Source organism: Copadichromis virginalis, linkage group LG11 (genome assembly GCF_057382275.1).
Source record: "Copadichromis virginalis isolate Kocher_CV1m ecotype Utaka linkage group LG11, C_Virginalis_male_GT1.1, whole genome shotgun sequence".
In the NCBI taxonomy this organism is placed as follows: Eukaryota; Metazoa; Chordata; class Actinopteri; order Cichliformes; family Cichlidae; genus Copadichromis; species Copadichromis virginalis.
Window position 1 is genome coordinate 3839348 of NC_140628.1, and position 20491 is coordinate 3859838.

Here is a 20491-nt window from a genome sequence, read left to right on the forward strand (position 1 = left end):
TCGACCTTACAGTATAGAACACCATGAGGTGACTGTGATTGGGCGCTGTATGAATAACATTGTTTTTCTGTGTTTTAGTGCTAGCTGCCATCTTTTGATGTCTTCAGAAGAAGCTAACTGTACAAATTTAAACCAAACAATATTGGCAACTGTGAGAGTTAAAAGGTCTTCATGGATGTGATTTCTGTAGGTCCTTTGACTAGTTATGGTCTACATCTTGGTGCAGCGCTTATATACAAACCCAAAGCTCTGCTTTCTATTGTGTCCTCAGTTTTCATTATTTCTTTCTCTTCCAGGGGGTCCTGTCTTTCAGCCAAAGGTTTAGTCTGCCAAACAAAATACACTCCATGTCAGAAGCCAATTACAAGTATATGTTCACAGTTTCATGTTCTTCTGGGCTTTTATTCCAACATGTTATTAAATTTATAGATTTACAAGTTTGAGGCATGGACATAAATATTAATGATCATTGTTTGCCGTTCTGGTTAGTGTGAGCGGCTGCCAGTTGAAACCCGAGCTGCCCGGCGTGTGGTAACCTTAAATACCATGTTCTGATAGCGTGTTGGTCATTTTATAATCCTTTTTCTCCATAGCCCCCCGTGTGTTAAACCAGCACACTCACACAGGATGGTGTTTCACTGACTGAAGGTCAGGGAACACAAACTAAGAGGACGTTCTGCTGCTGTTAGTCGTTTTTTCAATCATCTTCTAAAACCACAGGCCAGCCTCTGGCCTTTGGTTTGCTGGCTTCAGCAAGATTTGGAGTTTACTTCATGCCAAATCCAAACTAAAATGACTCACATAATGAGACATTCAGGCTTGCTGTCACTGAGAGCCTATTATCTGTATTTAGTAGTGTTGGGATTGTCTCTCCGGGGATGTCAAATAAAGCGTGTGGTCGAGCAGTATGCAGGATTAAATGCGGGCATGTACTCGTTGAAAAAAACGTAACATGCTTGTAGATTTCCAAACGACTGCACTCAAAGCTGCCGTGTTAGAGAGTACGACAGCAGGCTCAGGAGATGTAATATATCCTCTTCTTTCTCAGGTACGTCCCATGACTGGCGGCTGCGCTGCGATGCTGTCAATCTCTACTACATGTTGTTTGGTCTGACTCGGCCCTCGTGCCTTCCGCTGCCAGAACTGGGCCTGGTACTCAACCTGAAGGAGAAGAAAGCAGTACTTAATCCCACCATCAAGCCTGAGCTGGGAGTCGGTGCTGTTATGGACACGCCTGCCAGCATAGGCATCCACGGTGTGGGCATGAGCTATGCAACAGTAAGTGTTGGGCAGTCACTTCATTGCCAATGTTGTTGTTTTTAAAAGCAAAACTCCACCCGTCCACGCCGTCATGGTGCGAAAGGCGATGCAGACTCTGGACAGGTTGTAGCCTATCATAGGGCTGACAGACAACCACAGTCAAGTCACCAGTTAGCCTAGCATCCATGTCTTTGGACTGTGGGTGGAAGCTGGAGTGTCTGGTGAGAACCCACACAGGAACCAGAGAACATGCAAACTCCACACAGGAAGGCCTCGGCTGGCCAGTGGAGTCAAACCCAGGATTCTAGCTGCTACACAGCTACCAAGAAGCTAACAGGAAGTAAAAACCATCAAGTATTTGACCTCGAAAGCTGGATCCTCACTCCCCACTTTATTATGTACATCGGTTCAACTGCTTGTTAATGCAGATATCCAACCTGGTCGTCTGTGAACACAGAACACGTCACAGCTTGAAGCAGATGGGCGATAGCAGCAAAGGACACACTGGCTGCTAAGAACAGCAAACTGAGACTGGATTGTGTTTTTAGCCGAAATCCTCAGTATGACATGAAGGCTGGAGCCACCAGGGCGTCTCCACAAGCTGCCTTTACCCCCACTCAGTGAGCATGCAGGAGGACTGTGGGTTCTTGTACTTTCAGGGATCTCAGGAAAAGTAGTTTACTGGTCCATATACGGTGTTTTCCAGATCATATTTAAAGACTTCGTTGCTGCTTATTCAGAGTTTGTTTATTATTCCATGTTGGCAGGAGGCTGTGAAGACCTATTTCTATCAAGCATAATAACTGCAGTTTATAATCCTCTCATCACCACAACGACATGAAACCGATCACTTTTGGTCTGGTTGATAAAAGACGGCGATAAATAACTTCCCACTTCCACGTGTCTGACTGGACAGTTTTCTGTCAGACCCCTAAACCAAGCAGCTGTTGCTCAGCGCTCATACCGTTTGATCACTGACTGTAATCCTCTACAGCAGATCCCCGATGAACTGGAGGAATGTTGCTTGGTTTGAGTTTCTGCTTTGACAGTTAGATAGTAGGATCAGAAAACATGGATCCATCCTGCTTTATAACCACGGTACAGGCACTTTCTTCTCCCGCAGTACCAGCTGAGCATCGTTTCAACACCCAAGCGTACTCGAGTATTGTTGCTGACCATGTCCAAATCCTTTATGCCCACACTGTCTTTATGTACCATGTTCTGACAGCTGTTTCCAGCAGGATAACACACAGCGTGACAAACCTCGGGTCACTGCACACTGGTGTCTTAAGGATGAGAGTGAGTGAATATTCTGAAGCATGGCTCCCAAACAGACGACGAGGCGTCCAAAGACCAACCTGAGAACTTAAGTAGAACTTGGAGCGGAGTAAATGTTGGCGGTTTAAGTGTCTCCAGCAGCCTTACGACGGTGTGATGAGTTATCGTGTCGGGTTTCACTCGTTTTTAACTCCAGCGGTGATGTCAGCAACTAACTGCTCGGCGGTCGTTTCTTTTCCTTCAGTCGTTTTTGATTTACGTGTGCCACACTGAAACGTTCACACGGCGTACACGTAGAAGCTGCCTCATAAAAGCGGTATTATTTTTGGTTGGACCCTGTGTAATTATGGCTACTACAGCATAATGCTGCCAGCAGTATTTGGCTGTACCCCATCGTCACTGCGTCAGCCAGAATCACCAAACAGAACAGCCTTCTGCTTGTTTGTCCATGATCAAAATCTCTGCGGCGGTTGATTGAACCACTCCATTACACACGCTAACTGCAGCGCACACTCAGAAGTCTGCAGGTTCTCAAAGATATGATTGAAACCATGTAAAGTGTGTCATGACTCTGTTTAACATGAAGTGCCCAGAATTTTAGGACTCGGTCCTCTTCACTGCCCTTAACCCCAGTTTTTCTACCAACACGTTGGCCCCACACCTTAAAATGACCGTTGGAAAAGCGAGTATGGCGAAACGTGCACATGTTACATTTTAAGACGGTGTTAATCTTTTTAAATAAAAGCCTCACACTCCAAAATCGCCTCTGCAGGGCTAAAGTGAACTGGAGACACATTTCAAATGCTCAACCTCTGTGTGCAAGCTAGCATCAGCCAAAGCAGTTAGCACTAAAGCCCTGACGTGGTAGCATTGTAGGACTGCTTAGCTCCCACTCAGCTGTACTTGTTGTAGTCACGTACTGTTGGATGGACAGTGGCAGTGTTGAAAAACACGTGGACTCTAACAGTAATGTGAGCTAGGTATGTATGCACAGGCAGAGGCCCATAGATGCTTCAATCTAATCATAACTGCTCATTTTCAACCAAGTTTCAAGTCCTTGTGTAGCTGGATTTGCTATTTGTGATACTTGGTGAGCTGATTTAGCTTAAATGTTAATAGCAATTATAACAGTTCTCTAATAAAGTGTGTATTCTATTGCTGTAGCTACTTTACTGCCCTGTCCTGCTGTCAGAGCTGGAGCTGCTGCTCATTCTGATTTCTTTCTTTGTGTCTGTCAGGTGGACGACGAGCCAGATCCTGTCTCACTGGGTGTGTGTGGCGTAGGCCAGCCCCCTCAGGGCCTGAAGAGGAAGGCTGACACCCCACTGGGATCTCCTCCAGAGCCAGGACAGGTACTGCAGCAGCAGGATGATGATGGAAGGGGAGCACGCTACAAGATCAGAGTAAGACGCTAATGACACACTAAAGGAAAATTCATCACCCATATTTTTAAAACACTAAACAGAAAAGAACAATATAATCTGCACCAAACACCAACGTCTCTTGATGGTGACGGCAGGTGATAGTGGTGATGCAGGACATTTAAACAAGAAGCCATCACTACTGTAGCCGTAGTAACTTCAGATCAGCTGGACAACTGCTGATGCTTTATACCTCTGTTAAGCTGTCCACCAAATCTGAAAAACAAAACTGCTTAACAATGTCTCTGTTCACAGTAAAACTTTCCAACATGTCAAGTCTGTTAAACAAAACTGTTGTGCAGTTTATACTCGATGGGCTGTTCCACTGAAATCTGGAATAACACGTTAAGAAACGTCTCCTCTTTATAGTGGCTCACAAAAGCATTATGATCCATAAAAACTGCTTTCATTGAAACTGAACGATTCACTATCTCTAAATAACTTCTGCTCTGTTGTAGTTCAACACTATGGAAGATGAAGACATTGACATGGAAACTGTTCATGACAGTCAGGCCTTCATTCACCATCACCTAAATCTGCTGGAGAGACCTTCTACACCTGGTACACACACACACACACACACACACACACACACACACACACACGCTGCCGAATGCCTAACCCTAAACCTAAACATAACCTAATTGTAACGCTGACACTAAAACCACATTTTGAGCCTCAAGAAGGCTTCAAACTTGTGCGGCCCGGGTTGTGTGTCCTCACAAAGATAGCTAGACAGGAACACACACACACACCACTGTAGAGGACATTACATTCACGTCACATCCTACAAGCAAGCACTTGACAACAAGAAGAAACCAGCAAAACCAGGCTCAGTGAGGCGCACCAGTACCTCAGCTGGTCGGGGGTGAGGGCGATTAATAATAACTAATGATTATAAATGCAGTGGTGTATAAACACAAAGTGAATAGGAGGCTAAGGCGCTTGGAAAGAGTGACTGGACTTCCTTAAATGTCTTGAAGACGTTTCCCCTCGCATCCACGAGGCTTCGTTATTTCTAACACGGTGAAGAGTACCAGGTATTTCAACCCTTGTGGAGTTCCACTCAGAGCCATCGTTAGCAATATAAACTCAGCCACCTACAACTTTCTGCAAACACCAGCCTAGCTTCACTTGTGGGCAACACACCCCATCACATCAAACACTCCACTAACTCCTCCAACAAGGTCTGCAACGTTATGCTGAATCCAGATAAAAACATGCCTGTGCCACAGGATCTCCAGTATCACCCATTGTAGCCAAGCTTCACAAGGAGGAAGTGGAAAGTGAAGCTCTGGGCTCTTCAAAGGGACAGAGCCTAACCACTGGTACAGCTACATGGATGATACCTGGGTCAAAATCCAAACCCAAGCAGTAGAAGCCTTCACTGTTCATCCCTCTACACTGGAGGAACCAAACAGCCGCTCCATAAACACATGGCAGAACATAGAAGAGCCACCTCGACAGGACATCTGGGGCATTATTAAACACATCCACTGATGGCTGAAGAGCCTTAATCTGAACCTAAAGGGGAGCTCGGGCCACTGGTTTGGGTTGAGTCCAGCCAGGGAATAGAAACCTGCAGAAACCTGACCTTTTTGGGTTTCTGTAGAAAGTAAACTTGCTCTGCAAATAAACTTGGAGTGAGTAACAAATGAGGTCAATATTTGCAGGTTCCCAGTCAGAATTTTAAACTGGTAACTCAACTCAGATTTTGAAGCAGCCACAGCAGCCTCGAGTTACCAAAGATGGCGGCAGTAGGAAAACTGTCAAAGCACTGTTGTGTATTTGGGGCTATGCACACAGCACTGACTGCACGTTTTTCTTCTTCTTCTTTTTTCCCGTCTGTCCCGTTTGGCTCTTTTGTCATCAGAATTGTTGTCTAAAGGCGAAGAAAGATGCCGGATTTACTTTACCAAATGGACCATCCCAGCCTCGCTGTATTGGTCTGTTTGATTCACCTTTTATTGTTTATCTTATTTTCACTTGCTCCACACGGGACAGACATGACTGGGAGAAAGAAAGAGGGAAAGAAAAAGAGCGGGGAAGAGGGACGGTGATAAAGGGCAAAAAACAAAAACCAACAAAACAAACTGACAAAAAAACACAAATATCGATCACCTGGATCAGCTGAAAGAAAAAAGAGAAAACGAGCAAAAAAAGAGCAACATAATAAACAACATCATCGCGATGATCTATGTGAATATAACAGTAAACACTAAATATTATTGTGCAGCACGTCAGACCGACAGCAGTTTCTGTCGTGTAGTGGTTATCACGTTTGCCTGACTGCACTGTTTTTAAAAGAAACCTGCTTTTCGCTGTATTGCTAGTGATGCACGAGTGGCTCTACCTGACCAAAGAAAGGTAGCCAGCTATCAGAGCGTGGCAACGAACAGGCCTTTGACACACCCCAGCTTTAAATCTGACACTTGTCTTTCTCATCTCAGGTAAAGAGCCATCATCTGTTGAACAGGCTCTGCTGTCCATGCCTGCCACACCCGTGCCATCTTTCCCCAAAGAGACCACCTCCTCATCCTCTAAGCATGGAGGCGACCACGGCCACCATCACCACCACCATCACCATGAGCATAAGAAGAAGAAGAAGAAGCATAAGCACAAGCACAAGCACAAGCACAAACATGAGAGCAAGGACAAGGAGAAGGACCGAGACCGGGACAACTCGCACACCTACAGCAACAGCCCGGCCAGCGGCAGGTCGCTGCGCTCGCCCTCTCTGTCCGACTGAGCGTCCAGAGGCTGGCGCTCTCCAGCTGCTGTTGGCGCCGGCTGGGTTAACGGCTTGCATGTGGCATGCAACAGCACACTTGCCTCCGTTGCTTCCATGTCTGGACTCAACATTGATTCCTCAGTAGTATTATGAACAGGAACTCTGCTGTTGCAGTGTAAGCCTCAGAACCGAAGTCCTCGGCACAGACACCGGGGAAACTTCCACTGAGGCTGTGATGTCATCCAGGTAAACCCTCCCGAGACCTCCCTGTGTCCTTACACCACACACACGTACACCACTTCCAGGCTGTGTGGGGCGTGCAACCACACACACCTCTCTCCACAAACAGCCTCACCCCACAGCTCAATCCCAGCATTCAGCGTCTGCTGAGGGGAGAAGTGACGGCTCGTGTTGTGGATTCTGCATGGACGGCGTGCAGAGACATTAAACTGATGGATTTCACTGCACTGCACCACTGAAACTCGAGTAGTGTGCGCGCGCGTGTGTGTTTTATACTTTGCTTCCTAATTGCATATGTTTTGGTATCCACAGACGTTGTAACTGCATTAAACAGCGTTCGTGGCTGGGTTTACTCTGGCATCATGTCTTAGCTTTGATTAGGTGGTTTTAACCAATGAGAAGAACAGAAGTCATTCAGCATTTAGATAAACAGCTGAGCCCTCTGTCATCAAAAACGGTTTTTGTATCTTCTGGTTCACCTCACCATGCCGAAATCCAACAATAAAAGAAAAAGATTGTGTCACTCTTCAAATGTTGCCGTTCTTTCCTCATTGTGTACATGTGAATGTTTGTGGGAAGCCTCCTCCTCAGCCTGTCAGGAGGTTGGAAATTCCCTTGATGGGATTGTAGTGTTTTCATTGAGTTAATGACAGTTGTACGAGTCCAAAACCTGTAAAATGCAAATGGGCTGCAGCACAATGTAGAGCGTACCAACTACAAGATGAACTTTTGTAAGAGATCAGTGTAATTTTTTATTGTAGTTTTATTTGAATGGAGCCAGAATATCAGCCAAGCATCAAGAAAAAAGACTTTGTTCTGAACTGTTTTGCATGTCACTGAGTGAAATAAGGATTTGTTCCTCCCCAGGTCTGTGCGCCTGTGTTGCACACACATTACAAGCAATCACTTAGAGCTATTCCCGATCTCAGCTTGATATGTGTATAAGGCACCAGTCCAGTCAGTTTCTGCCATTCCAACCTCTCCTCCACCGTCGGTAGGACCAAAGAGCTGGAGGTCGGGATAAGATCGTAGACCTGCAGGAGGCTGAAATGAGCTACGATGCCATCAGCAAAAAAGCTCGATGAGCAGGTGAGATGACTGACATAATAATGGAGCAGTTATTCAGAAATGGAAGAAATGTTAAGTGACCATCAATCAGCCTCGGTCTGGGGCTTTCTACAAGATCTTGCCTCGTGTGAGGACGATCATGAGAAATGTGGTGAATCAGACTAACTGCACCAGAGGAGCTTGTTGAGGAGGCAGGTGCGCAGGCTCATCTTACGTTCACCAGTGAACGTGTGTCGCAGCTGCAGCAGCAGTCGTGTGGTGTTGTGAAAAAAAGGACCGAAATGCAGGGACTGACATAGACGTGAGGGGTGAGCTTTGATTTACATGAGGCGATAATACAGATAAAGATAATACAACGGAGGTGGCGAGGACAGGAACTAAGATAAACCTGAACTGGAAAAAACTAGTAAAGCTGAAATCATAATATGCAGGGAGAGAGAGGGGAATGACACACTGAAGGAGGACACAGCTGAACCTGATTAGACACAACAGAGACAGACCCTCAGAGTAAAACAGGACAAAGTCAGGGACACGAACAGAGCACCGGGGGAGGACACAGGATACCAACATCAGAATAAACTAGAACATAAAAGAATAATACTAAACACAAAACGCTGGGTGAAACGACCCAGGACCGTGACAATGTGATTCAGAGGAGAAAGTGTTGTGGGAACATGAAACCAAACAGACCTCTTTGGCATCATCGTGTTTGGAGGAACAGAAATGCTGAGTATATCCCAAAAACACCACCTCCACAGTAAAGCATGGAGGTGGAAACATTACGCTTTGAGACTGTTTCTCTGTTAAGGACACAGGACAACTTCATGTTGCCCTGTAGGGGATAAGAGATGGGACTTGTGTATCGTAAAACCACGGTCCCTTAGCCAGAACACTGAAGATGGGCCTTGAATGGTTCTTCCAGCTTAGCAGTGATATAAAAATATTTCCGAGTGGTCAAAGAAGCACATTAAGGTCACGGAGTGGCTCCAGACTCTCCAGATCTCAGTCCTGCAGAAAATTGTAGAGGAAAGCTTTGAGTTCAAGTCATGTGCTCGCTTGAAGGGGCTCGTCTGTTGGGGGTTTTCTTTGTAGCACTGTGGGGTCTTTACATTACAACATAAAGCACCTTGAGGCAACTGTTGCTGTGATTTGGTGCTATATAAATAAAACTGAATTGAAGTTGCCAAGCAGCAGCCAAGAAACCTAAAGGATTAAGATTTTCTGTAGAGTGGAACAAAATCCCCCCTGAGATGTGTGCAAACCTGTGCTTGCCAATAAGAGTTGTTAGTGTTGTTTGTGTTGTTAGTGTTGTTTGTGTTGTTTGTGTTGTTAGTGTTGTTTTGCCGGAGGACCAAATACTTATTTCACTCAATGACATGCAAACATGAGTTCCTGCCCCAAGTGGAGGAGTTCAAGTATCTCGGGGTCTTGTTCGCGAGTGATGGGAGAAGGGAGCCGGAGATCGACAGACGGATTGGGGCTGCAGCTGCAGTAATGCGGACGCTGCACCGGTCCGTCGTGGTGAAGAGGGAGCTGAGTGTAAAAGCGAAGCTCTCAATTTACCGGTCGATCTACGTCCCTACCCTCACCTATGGCCACGAGCTGTGGGTAGTGACCGAAAGAACGAGATCGCGGATACAAGCGGAGGAAATGAGCTTCCTCCGAAGGGTGGCTGGCCTCTCCCTTAGAGATAGGGTGAGAAGTTCGGCCATCTGGGAGGGGCTCAGAGTAGAGCAGCTGCTCCTCCACATCGAAAGGAGCCAGCTGAGGTGGTTCGGGCATCTGACAAGGATGCCTCCTGGGCGCCTCCTGGGTGAGGTGTTCCAGGCATGTCCCACCGGGAGGAGGCCCCGGGGCAGACCCAGGACACGCTGGACAGATTATATCTCTCGGCTGGCCTGGGAACACCTTGGAGGAGGTGGCTGGGGAGAGGGAGGTCTGGGCCTCATTGCTTAGGCTGCTGCCCCCGCGACCCGGCCTCGGATAAAGCGGATGAAGATGGATGGATGGATGAACATGCAAATCATTACTTTAACATAATGCGCTTTTTCTGGATTTGTGGTTGACATTCTCTCTCCATTTAAAGGAAACTACTTTAAAATTTAGAGACTGTTCATTTCTTTGGAAGTGAGCAAAGATCTCTGAAAAGCGGTTTGCAAGATGGACGTAAGCCCTCTACCTCACCATGTAAAGCACCTTGAAGCGAGTGTTGACATTGTCGAGATGAAATATTATTTTACTGTTACTATTCATAATCCTTATTATTATTGTTGCATCATTTATGATTTATCATTGTTATCATTTCATTGACACATTTATTGAAACTGGTGAGGTTATATTAAAGTCTGTATTTCAGGTGTTAGCATAAGCACATAATCTTTCATTGCAGGTGCAACTGTAATCATGTTACACACATATTGCATAATTAAAGGGTTGAAGCTCGGTTAAGTTAATTAATGGTTTGAAGCTACGGGCAGCGTGATGTCTGGCCGATCAATGGAGCAAAGTTCAGCTATTGAAAGGTTGCCTACATGTTTACAGTATAATTTACTACATGTTGCCTGTGTGCATTTAGCAGCCTGCTGCACTGGAGTTTGCCTGGTAACAGATGACCTAGAGGGAGGTCATGCACTTAGATTAAATTAGCTTCAGTGGCTAAGCACATCCTCTTAGAGCCCTAGTGGACGTTTTCGTCCCATTGACTTCCATTATAAACGCTATTTTTCACTGCAGAATTATTACCGTTAATGTCCTGGTGATTACTTATGTCTCCGTCTCGTTTTGGTCTATTGGCCTTAGAGTTGTAATTTTTTTATTTGTCCACCGGGTGGCGCCCTTGCTCCACATTTGACCCCGGGCTGGAAAACAGCGGGCTGCCGTAACAGACCTGCGGGAAACGAAGCCTCATTTCCGGCGTGCAGCAGCGGCTTCGCCCGCTGATCTGGCGGGACCATTTTCGGTCCCTAGGACCATGAGAGGGTGCTTTTTTTTTTTTTAGTCAACAGGAAATGACGTATTTTTTGTCACGTGGTATCGAACGTGTGTGCTGGAAAAAGGAGTCCCCGGTCATCGTGCCCCGGTCATCGTCGCGACTTACCCCGGGAACATGCACTTTTTTCGGCCTAGAGGAGGAGCATTTGCCGTCTGGAGACCATTTTCTGGTCCTGAAAAAAATAAATAAAAGGCGATCGAAATGACTCTTGGTGCCAATCTTTAGTCCATCTAAAGGCCTAATTATAATAACAATTGAATATTACCTCAAATGTTTTTTTTGGAAAATATTCAAGTTTTATGTTTTTTGGGGCAAAAAAAGCAGTGCGCTCATGTGACGAAACCGGGATATAAAGGGTTAAAATCCGCGAAATGTAATTAAAACTTGACATGAATATTTCAAGGAGAAGTAGGTCTAAAAGATTGGCTAATTTAAAGTGGAATAAAATATTAATATATAAAATTTTTATAGCACTTTTTTGGGTGTGGTCGATTAGGACCGATAGTGTGTGCATTTTATGAAATGCGCTCCTGCAAAAAAAATAAAAGGCGATCGAAATGACTGTTGGTGCCAATCTTTAGTCCATCCAAAGGCCTAATTATAATAACAAACGAATATTACTTCAAATGGTTTTTTTTGAAAATATTAAGTTTTTTTGTTTTTTGGGCCTAAAAAAACAGGGCGCTCATGTAATAAACCTGGGATTTAAAGGGTTAAAACAACGAAAATGTAATTAAAACTTTATATGAATATTTCAGGGAGAAGTAGTTTTAAAAGACTGACCAATTTAAAGTGGAAAAAAATATGAATATATAATCTTTTTATTGCACTTTTTGGGGGGTGGACGTTTTGGTCCATTAGGGCCTTTAGAGGGTGCATTTTTTAAGGGCTTAAGGAAGTCAGACTTGAATTTTGAAATAAAATTATACCAAACTTTTTTTTGGAGAATTTGGCTATATTCAATTAAACACAGTGCAAATGGCTTGGAATCGAAAAATGCAAAAGCCACAAAAGGTCCCCAGGGCCTTTCAGGTGTTTTAACGACACAGACACATAGCCTGTCTGGGTAAACTGATTGCAAGTGTTGTCTAAGTCTAGAAAAGTGTAATAACAGGATGCATCTGGGCGGCGGTGGAGGAACTGAGAGAGGAACTGTTCTGTTTAAGAATATCTGACATAGAATTACTGGAACAGGCATGTTGTTTTTCATCTGCGGTGACGGAGTTACTGGTCATCATAAGTATAAATATCACACCCACCTATTGTCAGGCGGGAGATGGAGCCTGATGTTTTGCAGACCCCATTTTCACCACATGTATGTGTTTTAATAAAATCATTTGTGTTGACCCACTATGGACTTTCAGTCGTATGTCTCTTCCTCAAAATTCGAACCGCGACAACATAAATTAATTAATAAATGAACTTTTGGTTAAATTTAGGCTTCGGCGTATATTTTATTCATTTCTAATTTCAAGTAAAAATCTTGGAACTGACCCAGCATCAGTTTCAGGGCCCGAACTTTAGTCAAGTTTCACTTTTACAGAAGCGGTTTGGCTATAGACGAGTGTCGGCAGCCAAGAGATAGAGATTATTGATACACTGTAAAAAATAAAAATAACTGTCCTGTGAGTAAATACTCTCAGTCGGAGCTAACCGCAGCTCAGTGGCTGTGGAGACGTTTCCTGTCTCAGCCCGGAGCCCTCCTCCACAGCTGCACCAATCAGAATCCTGTCCGCTCCTTTCAGTCACCTCCCCCTCCCTCGCTGCTGTTCCTCTTCAACGGTCCTCCTCTCCGGTGGTCCTTCGGTGTGGAGAGTCAGCATCAGTCACTCACGGACCTACAGCGCGGTGCAACACCGAGGACGCACAGAGGAACATGTTGCTGCACAAACTGGTAAGAGTCCATGTGCAAGAGTTTTAACTGCAGCTGACTTCCGAAAAATCTGCATGTTTTGTGCGTAAATCCCCGTGCAGTGACGCGTTAGACCGCGTGTTTCTTGGTAGTTTGCGTTATTCTGCGTGGAACCTCTACACCCCGGTGTCCTCCCTGCTGATGAGCATTTGCAGAACAATTGTGGACTCTTCTGTCATTTCCGAAAGGTCACAGATCTGTCAAACTATCAGGCGATTGTGATGCAGCTGAGGGGTGGTCTCTCTCCACTTTGAGCTCAGCACCCCGCGGTGTTCGCAGGTCACGGGGGAAACCTGCAGTTTGTGTTACACCAGCTCAAATAAAGCTTTCATGCATCACAAACTTCTGAAGCTCGTTTATGAGCAGCCAGTGCAAACAAGTCAGTCAATGGTGAAAACGGGGTTTGCAAATGAAAAGTGCTTGAAGTCAAATACGTGACATGTTGCTGTTCCACTGCACTGTGTTTGCTCGCTGATGAATAAACCTCATGACCCTTTCACTAAGATCTCAGGCGGAGCACTGCAGGTGGAGTGTGAATGTAGGCTGCCATGAATATCTGTAGCAGAAGAGTAACTCTTAAATCCCAGCTTGAGCACCACTGGAAGATGCAGCCTGTAGACTGTATGAATGACTGATGTCGGTACTTTGTGTCCTCAGCTTGTGTGGACCCTGTCAGTCCTGTGCGGGGCTGACATGTGTTGGGGTTTTGTGTATGATCGGCCCAAACGCTCAGGAGAAGACGGGACCTCGGCCAGGACAGAAAGTGAGTACGCTGCTGTAACTACACCGACCGCTGATGTCTGTGTGGACTGTATGGTGCTATAAAAATAAGAACTCATGCATGTAGATATGAGTTTTGTTTTCCCAAGTTATGGTGTTTTATGATACTTAGTGGTTGGTGGTATCAAAATGAAGTCATTTTGACAAACAGAAAATTAGATTTTCATGTTTAACGGGGACCTATTCTGATATAGGTCCCACCTCCATATTTTATCCAAAATATTTATTATTGTAGGTCAAATTAATCCAGATTTATCTGCCTCAATTTACTCTGTTATGAAACAAGCTGCTTTAGGTAACCTCCCTTTAAGCCCACTTTGTTCTGGTTGGCCACTCCACGCACACAGAAGGTTTAAACATAAGGCGGCCGACTGTATAAAAAGATGGATGTAGCTACTGTTGACATGTCTGTGAAGTCTCGTCATGAAGCATTTTCACTGTTACTGTCTTGGTATAAAAAAAATCAGATGTGATGGGAAGGGTGTGACTCCTTGTTGTCCGGTGAGCTCGTCAGTTTTAAAACAGCGTGATCCAGATTTATGAAACAGACTTTATTCGTCATTCAGTGCAAACTGAAACCAGTGACTGAGACCATAAACTCAGCAGTAAAGTGTTTACAGAGGTCAACTAAAAAAGCTGTCTGCCCACAATCTTCCATAGGACCACGAGCCTTTTTGCTATCATGGCTATCGCCATCTGGTGGCCTTCAGATAGAATGCAGGGTCAAGTCACTGATGTCCATTTTTAACTTTTTTGAAACAAACTCCGTATGTCTACAGATTTTTTGAAACAGAAGTCAAGTTGCAACAGCTGAGCTTTCATAACTGTGCTCTTCAAACATGATCACTTCTAACTTTAGCAGAAAAGACATGGCAGCTGCCAAAACTCGACTCAGACCTAATGCGAGAACTTTATGTGTGGTAGTATTTATTACACAAACAGAAAGTCAAAGACCAAATAGATCAGCAAAGTTTTTATTTCTTTATCAAGTTAAAATGCCAAAAGCCAAATTTCTTCTTCATTGCTGTAGTTGCTGCTTATTGAAGTGATTTTCTTTAAGATTGCTGAAGGTGTTTTGACAAAATGGGCAATTTCAAGGCAGGTTGTGACATTTTTCTCACAGTTTGTCTTTTACAAGAAAGATTTCTTAATAGAAAAATCAGTTTTCTGGTGTACGGCAACTGAGAAGAACTGCAGTGTGTTACTTTGGAGCATCAAGCTCATGTGAAACAACCCAGTTTTACTCAAGTCCAGCAGCACAAACACGAGAAACAGCATTAGACGCTTTCATTTAGCTGCCAGAGTGGCTCAGCACAGGGAATGTGAAGTGTGTTTTGGATATGCTTGAATATGTCTTGGCCACGTGTAGGGAGGACATACCTAACTTTCTGCTCCACGTCCAAGACACAAGGTTGTTTTTTTTCTGTTTTGTTGAAACACTGTAAATCTGTGTGAGTCTCAGGTGCAATGAGTCGCCCAGCCATCGACAGGAGTGACATCTCCAAACACTAAACGAAAGCAGCCTGAGTGGGTTGTGTCTGCCGGTGCATATGAAATGGACGGACTGAGCGTGTGTTGGTGGTTGTTACAACGATCAGTGTGACCCTGTGAGGTGGTGAGGGAGGGAGTGTGTTTGTGCTGCTCTGCATTAAGTCAACATTAAGAGCTTCAGAGCTCATTTCAGTCCCAGATTCTCAAACACAGACTTCTGCTGCACTGCACCGTAGACTGTCGCAGTCTGCGACGGCTGCAGCCGTTTCTGGGATTTCTGTGTGTGTATTGGCTGCATGTTGTGAAGAAATTAAAAACTGAATTTGTTCACTGTGTTCATCTGGATCTGGAAGGAACTGTGGACGTTTTGTGATCTCTATTTGCCTTTCCATTCTTGTAATTACCAGTTTTTCCATCACACTTCAGAATCTCTCATTCTGAATTAGAGCAGGGCGATATGGTCAAAAATATTTATCACGATATATATTTGAAAATTTGCGATAACGATATAACTGACGATATAATTGACGCGAGACAAAACACAACTCTATCATCATCATCCATTTATTTTCACTTAAACAAGCAGCTGTTTTACAGCATCCTGCATCCTGCCATGCGATTGCATTTGTCTCTAACCATGAAGAACCTTCACGTTAACTTTTATCGAGTGGAAAAGTGTTAGTGTTCGTCCTCCAGCTTCACTGTTTATGCTATGCTAACATAGCTGTGTCGCTAGCGATCACATAGCACATCATTATATACCAGCTAGCCCAACTTCAGTATCCCTACAAACGTCACTGCTGTTTAGTTTCCTGTAGTGATGTGTCGGTCGCGAACGAAATGGCTCTTAGAGCCGGATCTCTGACGTGAACGACGTGAGCCGGCTCCTTATCGCGAGCCGTGGGTTGTTTTTTTTTTTTTTTCTTTCTCTCACCCTCTCTCTCGCACTTTTTTCCCGCTTCACTCCGCGTGCGAGCCTTGTGCTGTGTGCCAAGGTTATTATCGTTAACAAAAACTAACGAAATAATGAAAACTAGAAGTGAAAAAACATTTTCGTTAACGGAAATAAAAATAAAAACAAAAAAAGGAAAACTAACTAAAACTGTAATGAGTGTTCACAAAACTAACTAAAATTAACTGAATTTATAGCAAAAATGTGTTTAGTTTTCATTGATGTGTGCGTGTCATACAATAGTTAAGGGTGAAAATGAAGTTTAGTTTCCAGATTTTTCTTGCTGTGTCTCATTATGCCAGCAGGTGGCAGCACGTTAGTTGAGTCGTCTGTGTTGCTGCTCCGTCCACGCGCAGAATCATGTCAAGAAAAGTCGGGAGAAAGCGCCAGAGTCCAATTTGGGATTACTTTGAATATGACTGTGTTTTGGATAAAGCAAGTGTCTTGTAGTGGAAAGAGACAAATTATGAGGGACATTTCTAAAGGGGAAAAATCCCACAAACCTTAAAGTGCACTTGAAAAGCTCGCACAAGAAGGCTAACCTAGCTTACCTTCAGAAGGTAAGGGAGCACACTCAACCCTCATCCCAGAAACAGAAGCTAACCCCAGGCAAGGCAGCGTGATGCATCCCGAGACAACAGGACGGGGACATCTACATAACTGTGTGAGTCAATTGCCTTCACAAAGTTTATCAATTCACTTGAACCAAAATTACGAACACCCGGTGCTGCAAGAGTTAATAGTCTCATTGGGGCCAAGATATAAATTTTATAGTTGCCTGGTATCAATGGTTGTTCATCTGCCTTTGTTTATTTATTTATTTATTTAAAGAACCCATAGGTGGGAATGTGAGTTGTCTGTCTCTGCGTGTTAGCCCTGCGACAGACAGGCGACCTGTCCAGGGTGCAGGGTATGGTAGCTGGAATAGCAACATACCCAAGGATAAGCAGAAGAGCATGACTGATATGATGAAACTGGGATTTTGTTACACTTAATTATTGCAAACACGACTAAAACTATAACTGAAACTAATCAAAACTAAACTGAAACTAAGGATTTAAAAAAAAAAAAAAACTAAACTAGCAAACAATTGGTAAAAACTAATTAAAACTGATATAAAATTGAAAATCTGAAGTCAAAACTAAATAAAAATAAAAACTAATGAAAATTGCAAAACTATTAAAACCCTGCTTTGCCCTGGGCAGAGGGGGGAGGGTTAGGGGGTAGTTACACTGACAGTAGCACAGACGAGACAAAGAGAGCCAAGGACAACAACGTCACATTAGAAAGGTATAGTAATCGTCCACAAAAAACAAACAACAAAAAACCAAACTCTTGATTCTTTTGCTTTGATGTAGTTACTTATCTAAGGTGGAAAGTTTTTTTGTTTTTCTTGTTTGTTTGTTTGTTTTGTTTTTGCTTTGTTTTATTATTTGCTTCGAGCCCTGTGTACAGGAGCTGCATGCAAAAAGATCTTTTGTTAAAAGGGTTGGCGTAATAAGCAAATGCTTCAGCCAATACCTTTTGATTAGCCTTGTCTCGTGCTTTCTTGCTTTGTGGTAGATCTTTGTTCTGTCTTCACTGAGATATTTGAATGCTAATCAATAAAATCAAATCAAATCAAATCAAATCAAAACTATTTTCAGTTGCAGATGATAAAGGATTCAGAAAGTTTATTCATGCAGGCCCATATGACAGAGAATATGCATGTTCTTTTAGTTTTCATATTATAATTTATATTTAATTGTGTTGTGGTTTGCAGTGTTTTGTGTTTCACTTTAAATTTGTTTAAAACGAAAAAGCAGAAAAATAGTTTAAATAGTTTTAAATAGTTAAAAGTTGAAATGTGAATAGCTGGTTTTTGTATTATATGATTTATTTATTACATTTTATGTGGAGTGAATAAATAAAAGTATATTTACGATGGCCCCTACAGACGAAGCACGTACAAACTCCAAAACACGTAAAAACTCCAAAACACGTACAAAACACAACAGAAGTGCTCCAGGATGCTGGGCGCAGTGTTGAGCTTTTGTTACCTAGTGGCTACACAAGCCAGCAAGTACCAACGACCGGATTTGGTGTGTGGTAGTAACAGGTAAATGAACTTTTTTTTAAATTATTTGAGTGCTTGTGTATAAATACACAAACAATACACACATGCTTTCAATTGTGTAATTTAAGTGATCTAGTAGCTCTGTTTGGAAGTTCAGTTAACTCTAGGAATGTGCTTTGGAGTTTGTACGTGCTTTGTCTCTAGGGGCCACCGAATAAAATGCCCGTGGTTGTCCTCTTTTACCTGTGCCAACATATCCTGTAATACAAAAAAACAAAAATCAAACAGAGAGAAGAATTGGCTCCAAGGTATGGTTTTCATCATGTCATGCACCAGTGAGATGTTCATTGTTTGTAATGACAGCAATATAAGATTATACAGTGTTGTATACCTCGGGGCAGTGTTTGTACTGATCTCGCCATTGAAGGCAGATCTCAGTTGTGTACATGTTAAAGTACTGTTCTCTGTACTTTTCCGAGAAGCTGCTCCATGTGCAGATGCCTGTGTAAAGCACAAGCAAAAAACAAAAACACAAACATTTACATTCTGCCAGTGAAAAACATGTGACAACAGCAAAAAAAAATGTACATATAATTTCATAATTTACTGAAGCCCTTACTGTGAAGCCCCCTGAAGTGTGCCCGTCTTCTGAAATATTCAGTAGGCACAAGGTCTCTGAACATGGAGCACGCCAGAGCCAGTTTGAAGGCTGTGTCCCCTTCATGTAGAACAACCTCTTCCAATATGTCGATGAGGACACATGCTGGTAACTGTAAAATATGGGTCAGGCAACAATAATGAAAATACAAAATCTGTCCACCAAGTTTCAGAAATATGAGGACTGAACATACATTACATTTAGGGCTGGGTATCGTCACTGATTTCTAGAATCGATTCGATTCGATTTGAATCTGGGAAATTTTGCCTCAGACAGTCAGAAATATTATAATTCAGATCAGTACATTTACATCTTTTTGTATCTATAAAAAGGAAGCTGACACTCGCAAGACTTTATCAAAGGTGTGAGCGTCACAGCAGAGGCCTTTGTGTCAAAGCAGCTGAAGATAAACACAGAAAAACATGAAGGTGGTTTTCCTGTTCTGGATTTTATAAAAATATTCTGCAGCACATCAAAAACAAAAGAAAATCATTAATCAACTTATGAAACATCAGAGTCAGCGAGCTGTCGGCTTTCAGCCCCGACCGTGTCCGTGCCGTCGGGTGAGAAAGGCGACGTGTCACTGATTCTGATCTGCGGGTCCGCGCTCTGTGTTTACGTCTTTGTGCAGAAGCCGTGTACCTGCTCTCATTTACGGTTTTAAATGTTTGGTGGTTGTCAAAATTTTGTGACGTTTCACCTGAGATTCTGGAATTTTGGGCAAAATACATTTATATAAAAAAATCGATTCAGGATTTTAATGAATCGATATCACTACTGAATAATGCCTCTTTCTGCCCTGATGGTGCTGCCTATGATTATAATTACTAATTCAGTTACATCAACAATTTAAATAAAAGGGAAAATAAAGAGATTACCTCCAGTATAGGGCACCTGTCAGCCTCAGCCTTTAATGGAAAACATGATTATCACATTACATGGAAATGAAGATTACCACCATGTATGTAAACCTGCATTGTGATGAATAGTCTCAACAGTTCTGTGGTTATATTCTACAAATGGTTTTCTCATTGTTGTCCTCTCTCACCTGTCTAATTAGACTTGGTGAAGGCTTGGAGGAGGTCGCCTTTGGTACCCTAAAGCAGAGGCGGAGCCAGACATTTGAAACACCCGGGGCTTAGCCCTGAAGGGTAGTATGCATGTGGGATTTTTTTTTTTTAGGGGGGGGGGAAGTAGAAATGACTGAAAGATTAATTGGCTGTTTTGAGTTTTGTTTTTTTTTTGTTTTTTTGGCCTGTCCCGTTTGGCTCTTTTGCCATCAGAATTATTGTCTAAAGGCAAAGAAAGATGCCCAACGGATTTACTTTACCAAACTGACCATCCCAGCCTTGCCGTAATGGTCCATTTGATTCACCTTTTATTGTTTATTTTATTTTCACTTACTGAATACGGGACAGACTTGACTGGGGGAAAGAAGGGGAGAAAGAAAGAGGGAAAGAGAAACAGCTGAGAAGAGGGACGGGGGAGAAGGGCAAAAGACAAAAACCAACAGAATGAGCAGAAAAAGAAAAAAAGAAGAAAAAAAGAAAAAAAATGCATATATCAATCACCTGGGTCACCTGCTGAGAAAGAAAAAAGAAAGCAAGCAGAAGAGAACAAGAGTAATAGAATAAACAACATCACAATGATAT

At 43.3% G+C, this 20491-nt stretch overlaps 2 protein-coding genes and 1 long non-coding RNA gene across 5 annotated transcripts in view; 2 read left to right on the forward strand and 1 right to left on the reverse strand.

The window, feature by feature from the left end:
- taf2 (TAF2 RNA polymerase II, TATA box binding protein (TBP)-associated factor) overlaps positions 1 to 7462 on the forward strand; it is a 35218-nt gene extending 27756 nt beyond the window's left edge. Inside the window, exons 24-27 of the mRNA XM_085472862.1 lie at positions 1049 to 1278; positions 3777 to 3941; positions 4418 to 4520; positions 6410 to 7462. Coding sequence (XP_085328988.1) covers positions 1049 to 1278; positions 3777 to 3941; positions 4418 to 4520; positions 6410 to 6708 — 797 coding nt within the window. The 3' untranslated portion in view covers positions 6709 to 7462. The remainder of the gene's footprint in view (positions 1 to 1048; positions 1279 to 3776; positions 3942 to 4417; positions 4521 to 6409) is intronic.
- A 5343-nt stretch (positions 7463 to 12805) lies between these two features.
- enpp2 (ectonucleotide pyrophosphatase/phosphodiesterase 2) overlaps positions 12806 to 20491 on the forward strand; it is an 83138-nt gene continuing 75452 nt past the window's right edge. For all 3 annotated transcript variants that reach the window (XM_085472870.1, XM_085472871.1, XM_085472872.1), the window contains exons 1-2: positions 12806 to 12884; positions 13560 to 13665. In XM_085472870.1, coding sequence (XP_085328996.1) covers positions 12867 to 12884; positions 13560 to 13665 — 124 coding nt within the window. In that variant the 5' untranslated portion in view covers positions 12806 to 12866. The remainder of the gene's footprint in view (positions 12885 to 13559; positions 13666 to 20491) is intronic.
- Positions 18304 to 20009, reverse strand: LOC146697928 (uncharacterized). Its single transcript, XR_014922942.1, has 3 exons — positions 18801 to 20009; positions 18573 to 18682; positions 18304 to 18439 (listed from the first exon to the last, which is right to left on the reverse strand). It is a non-coding gene; the product is annotated as an uncharacterized LOC146697928 (long non-coding RNA).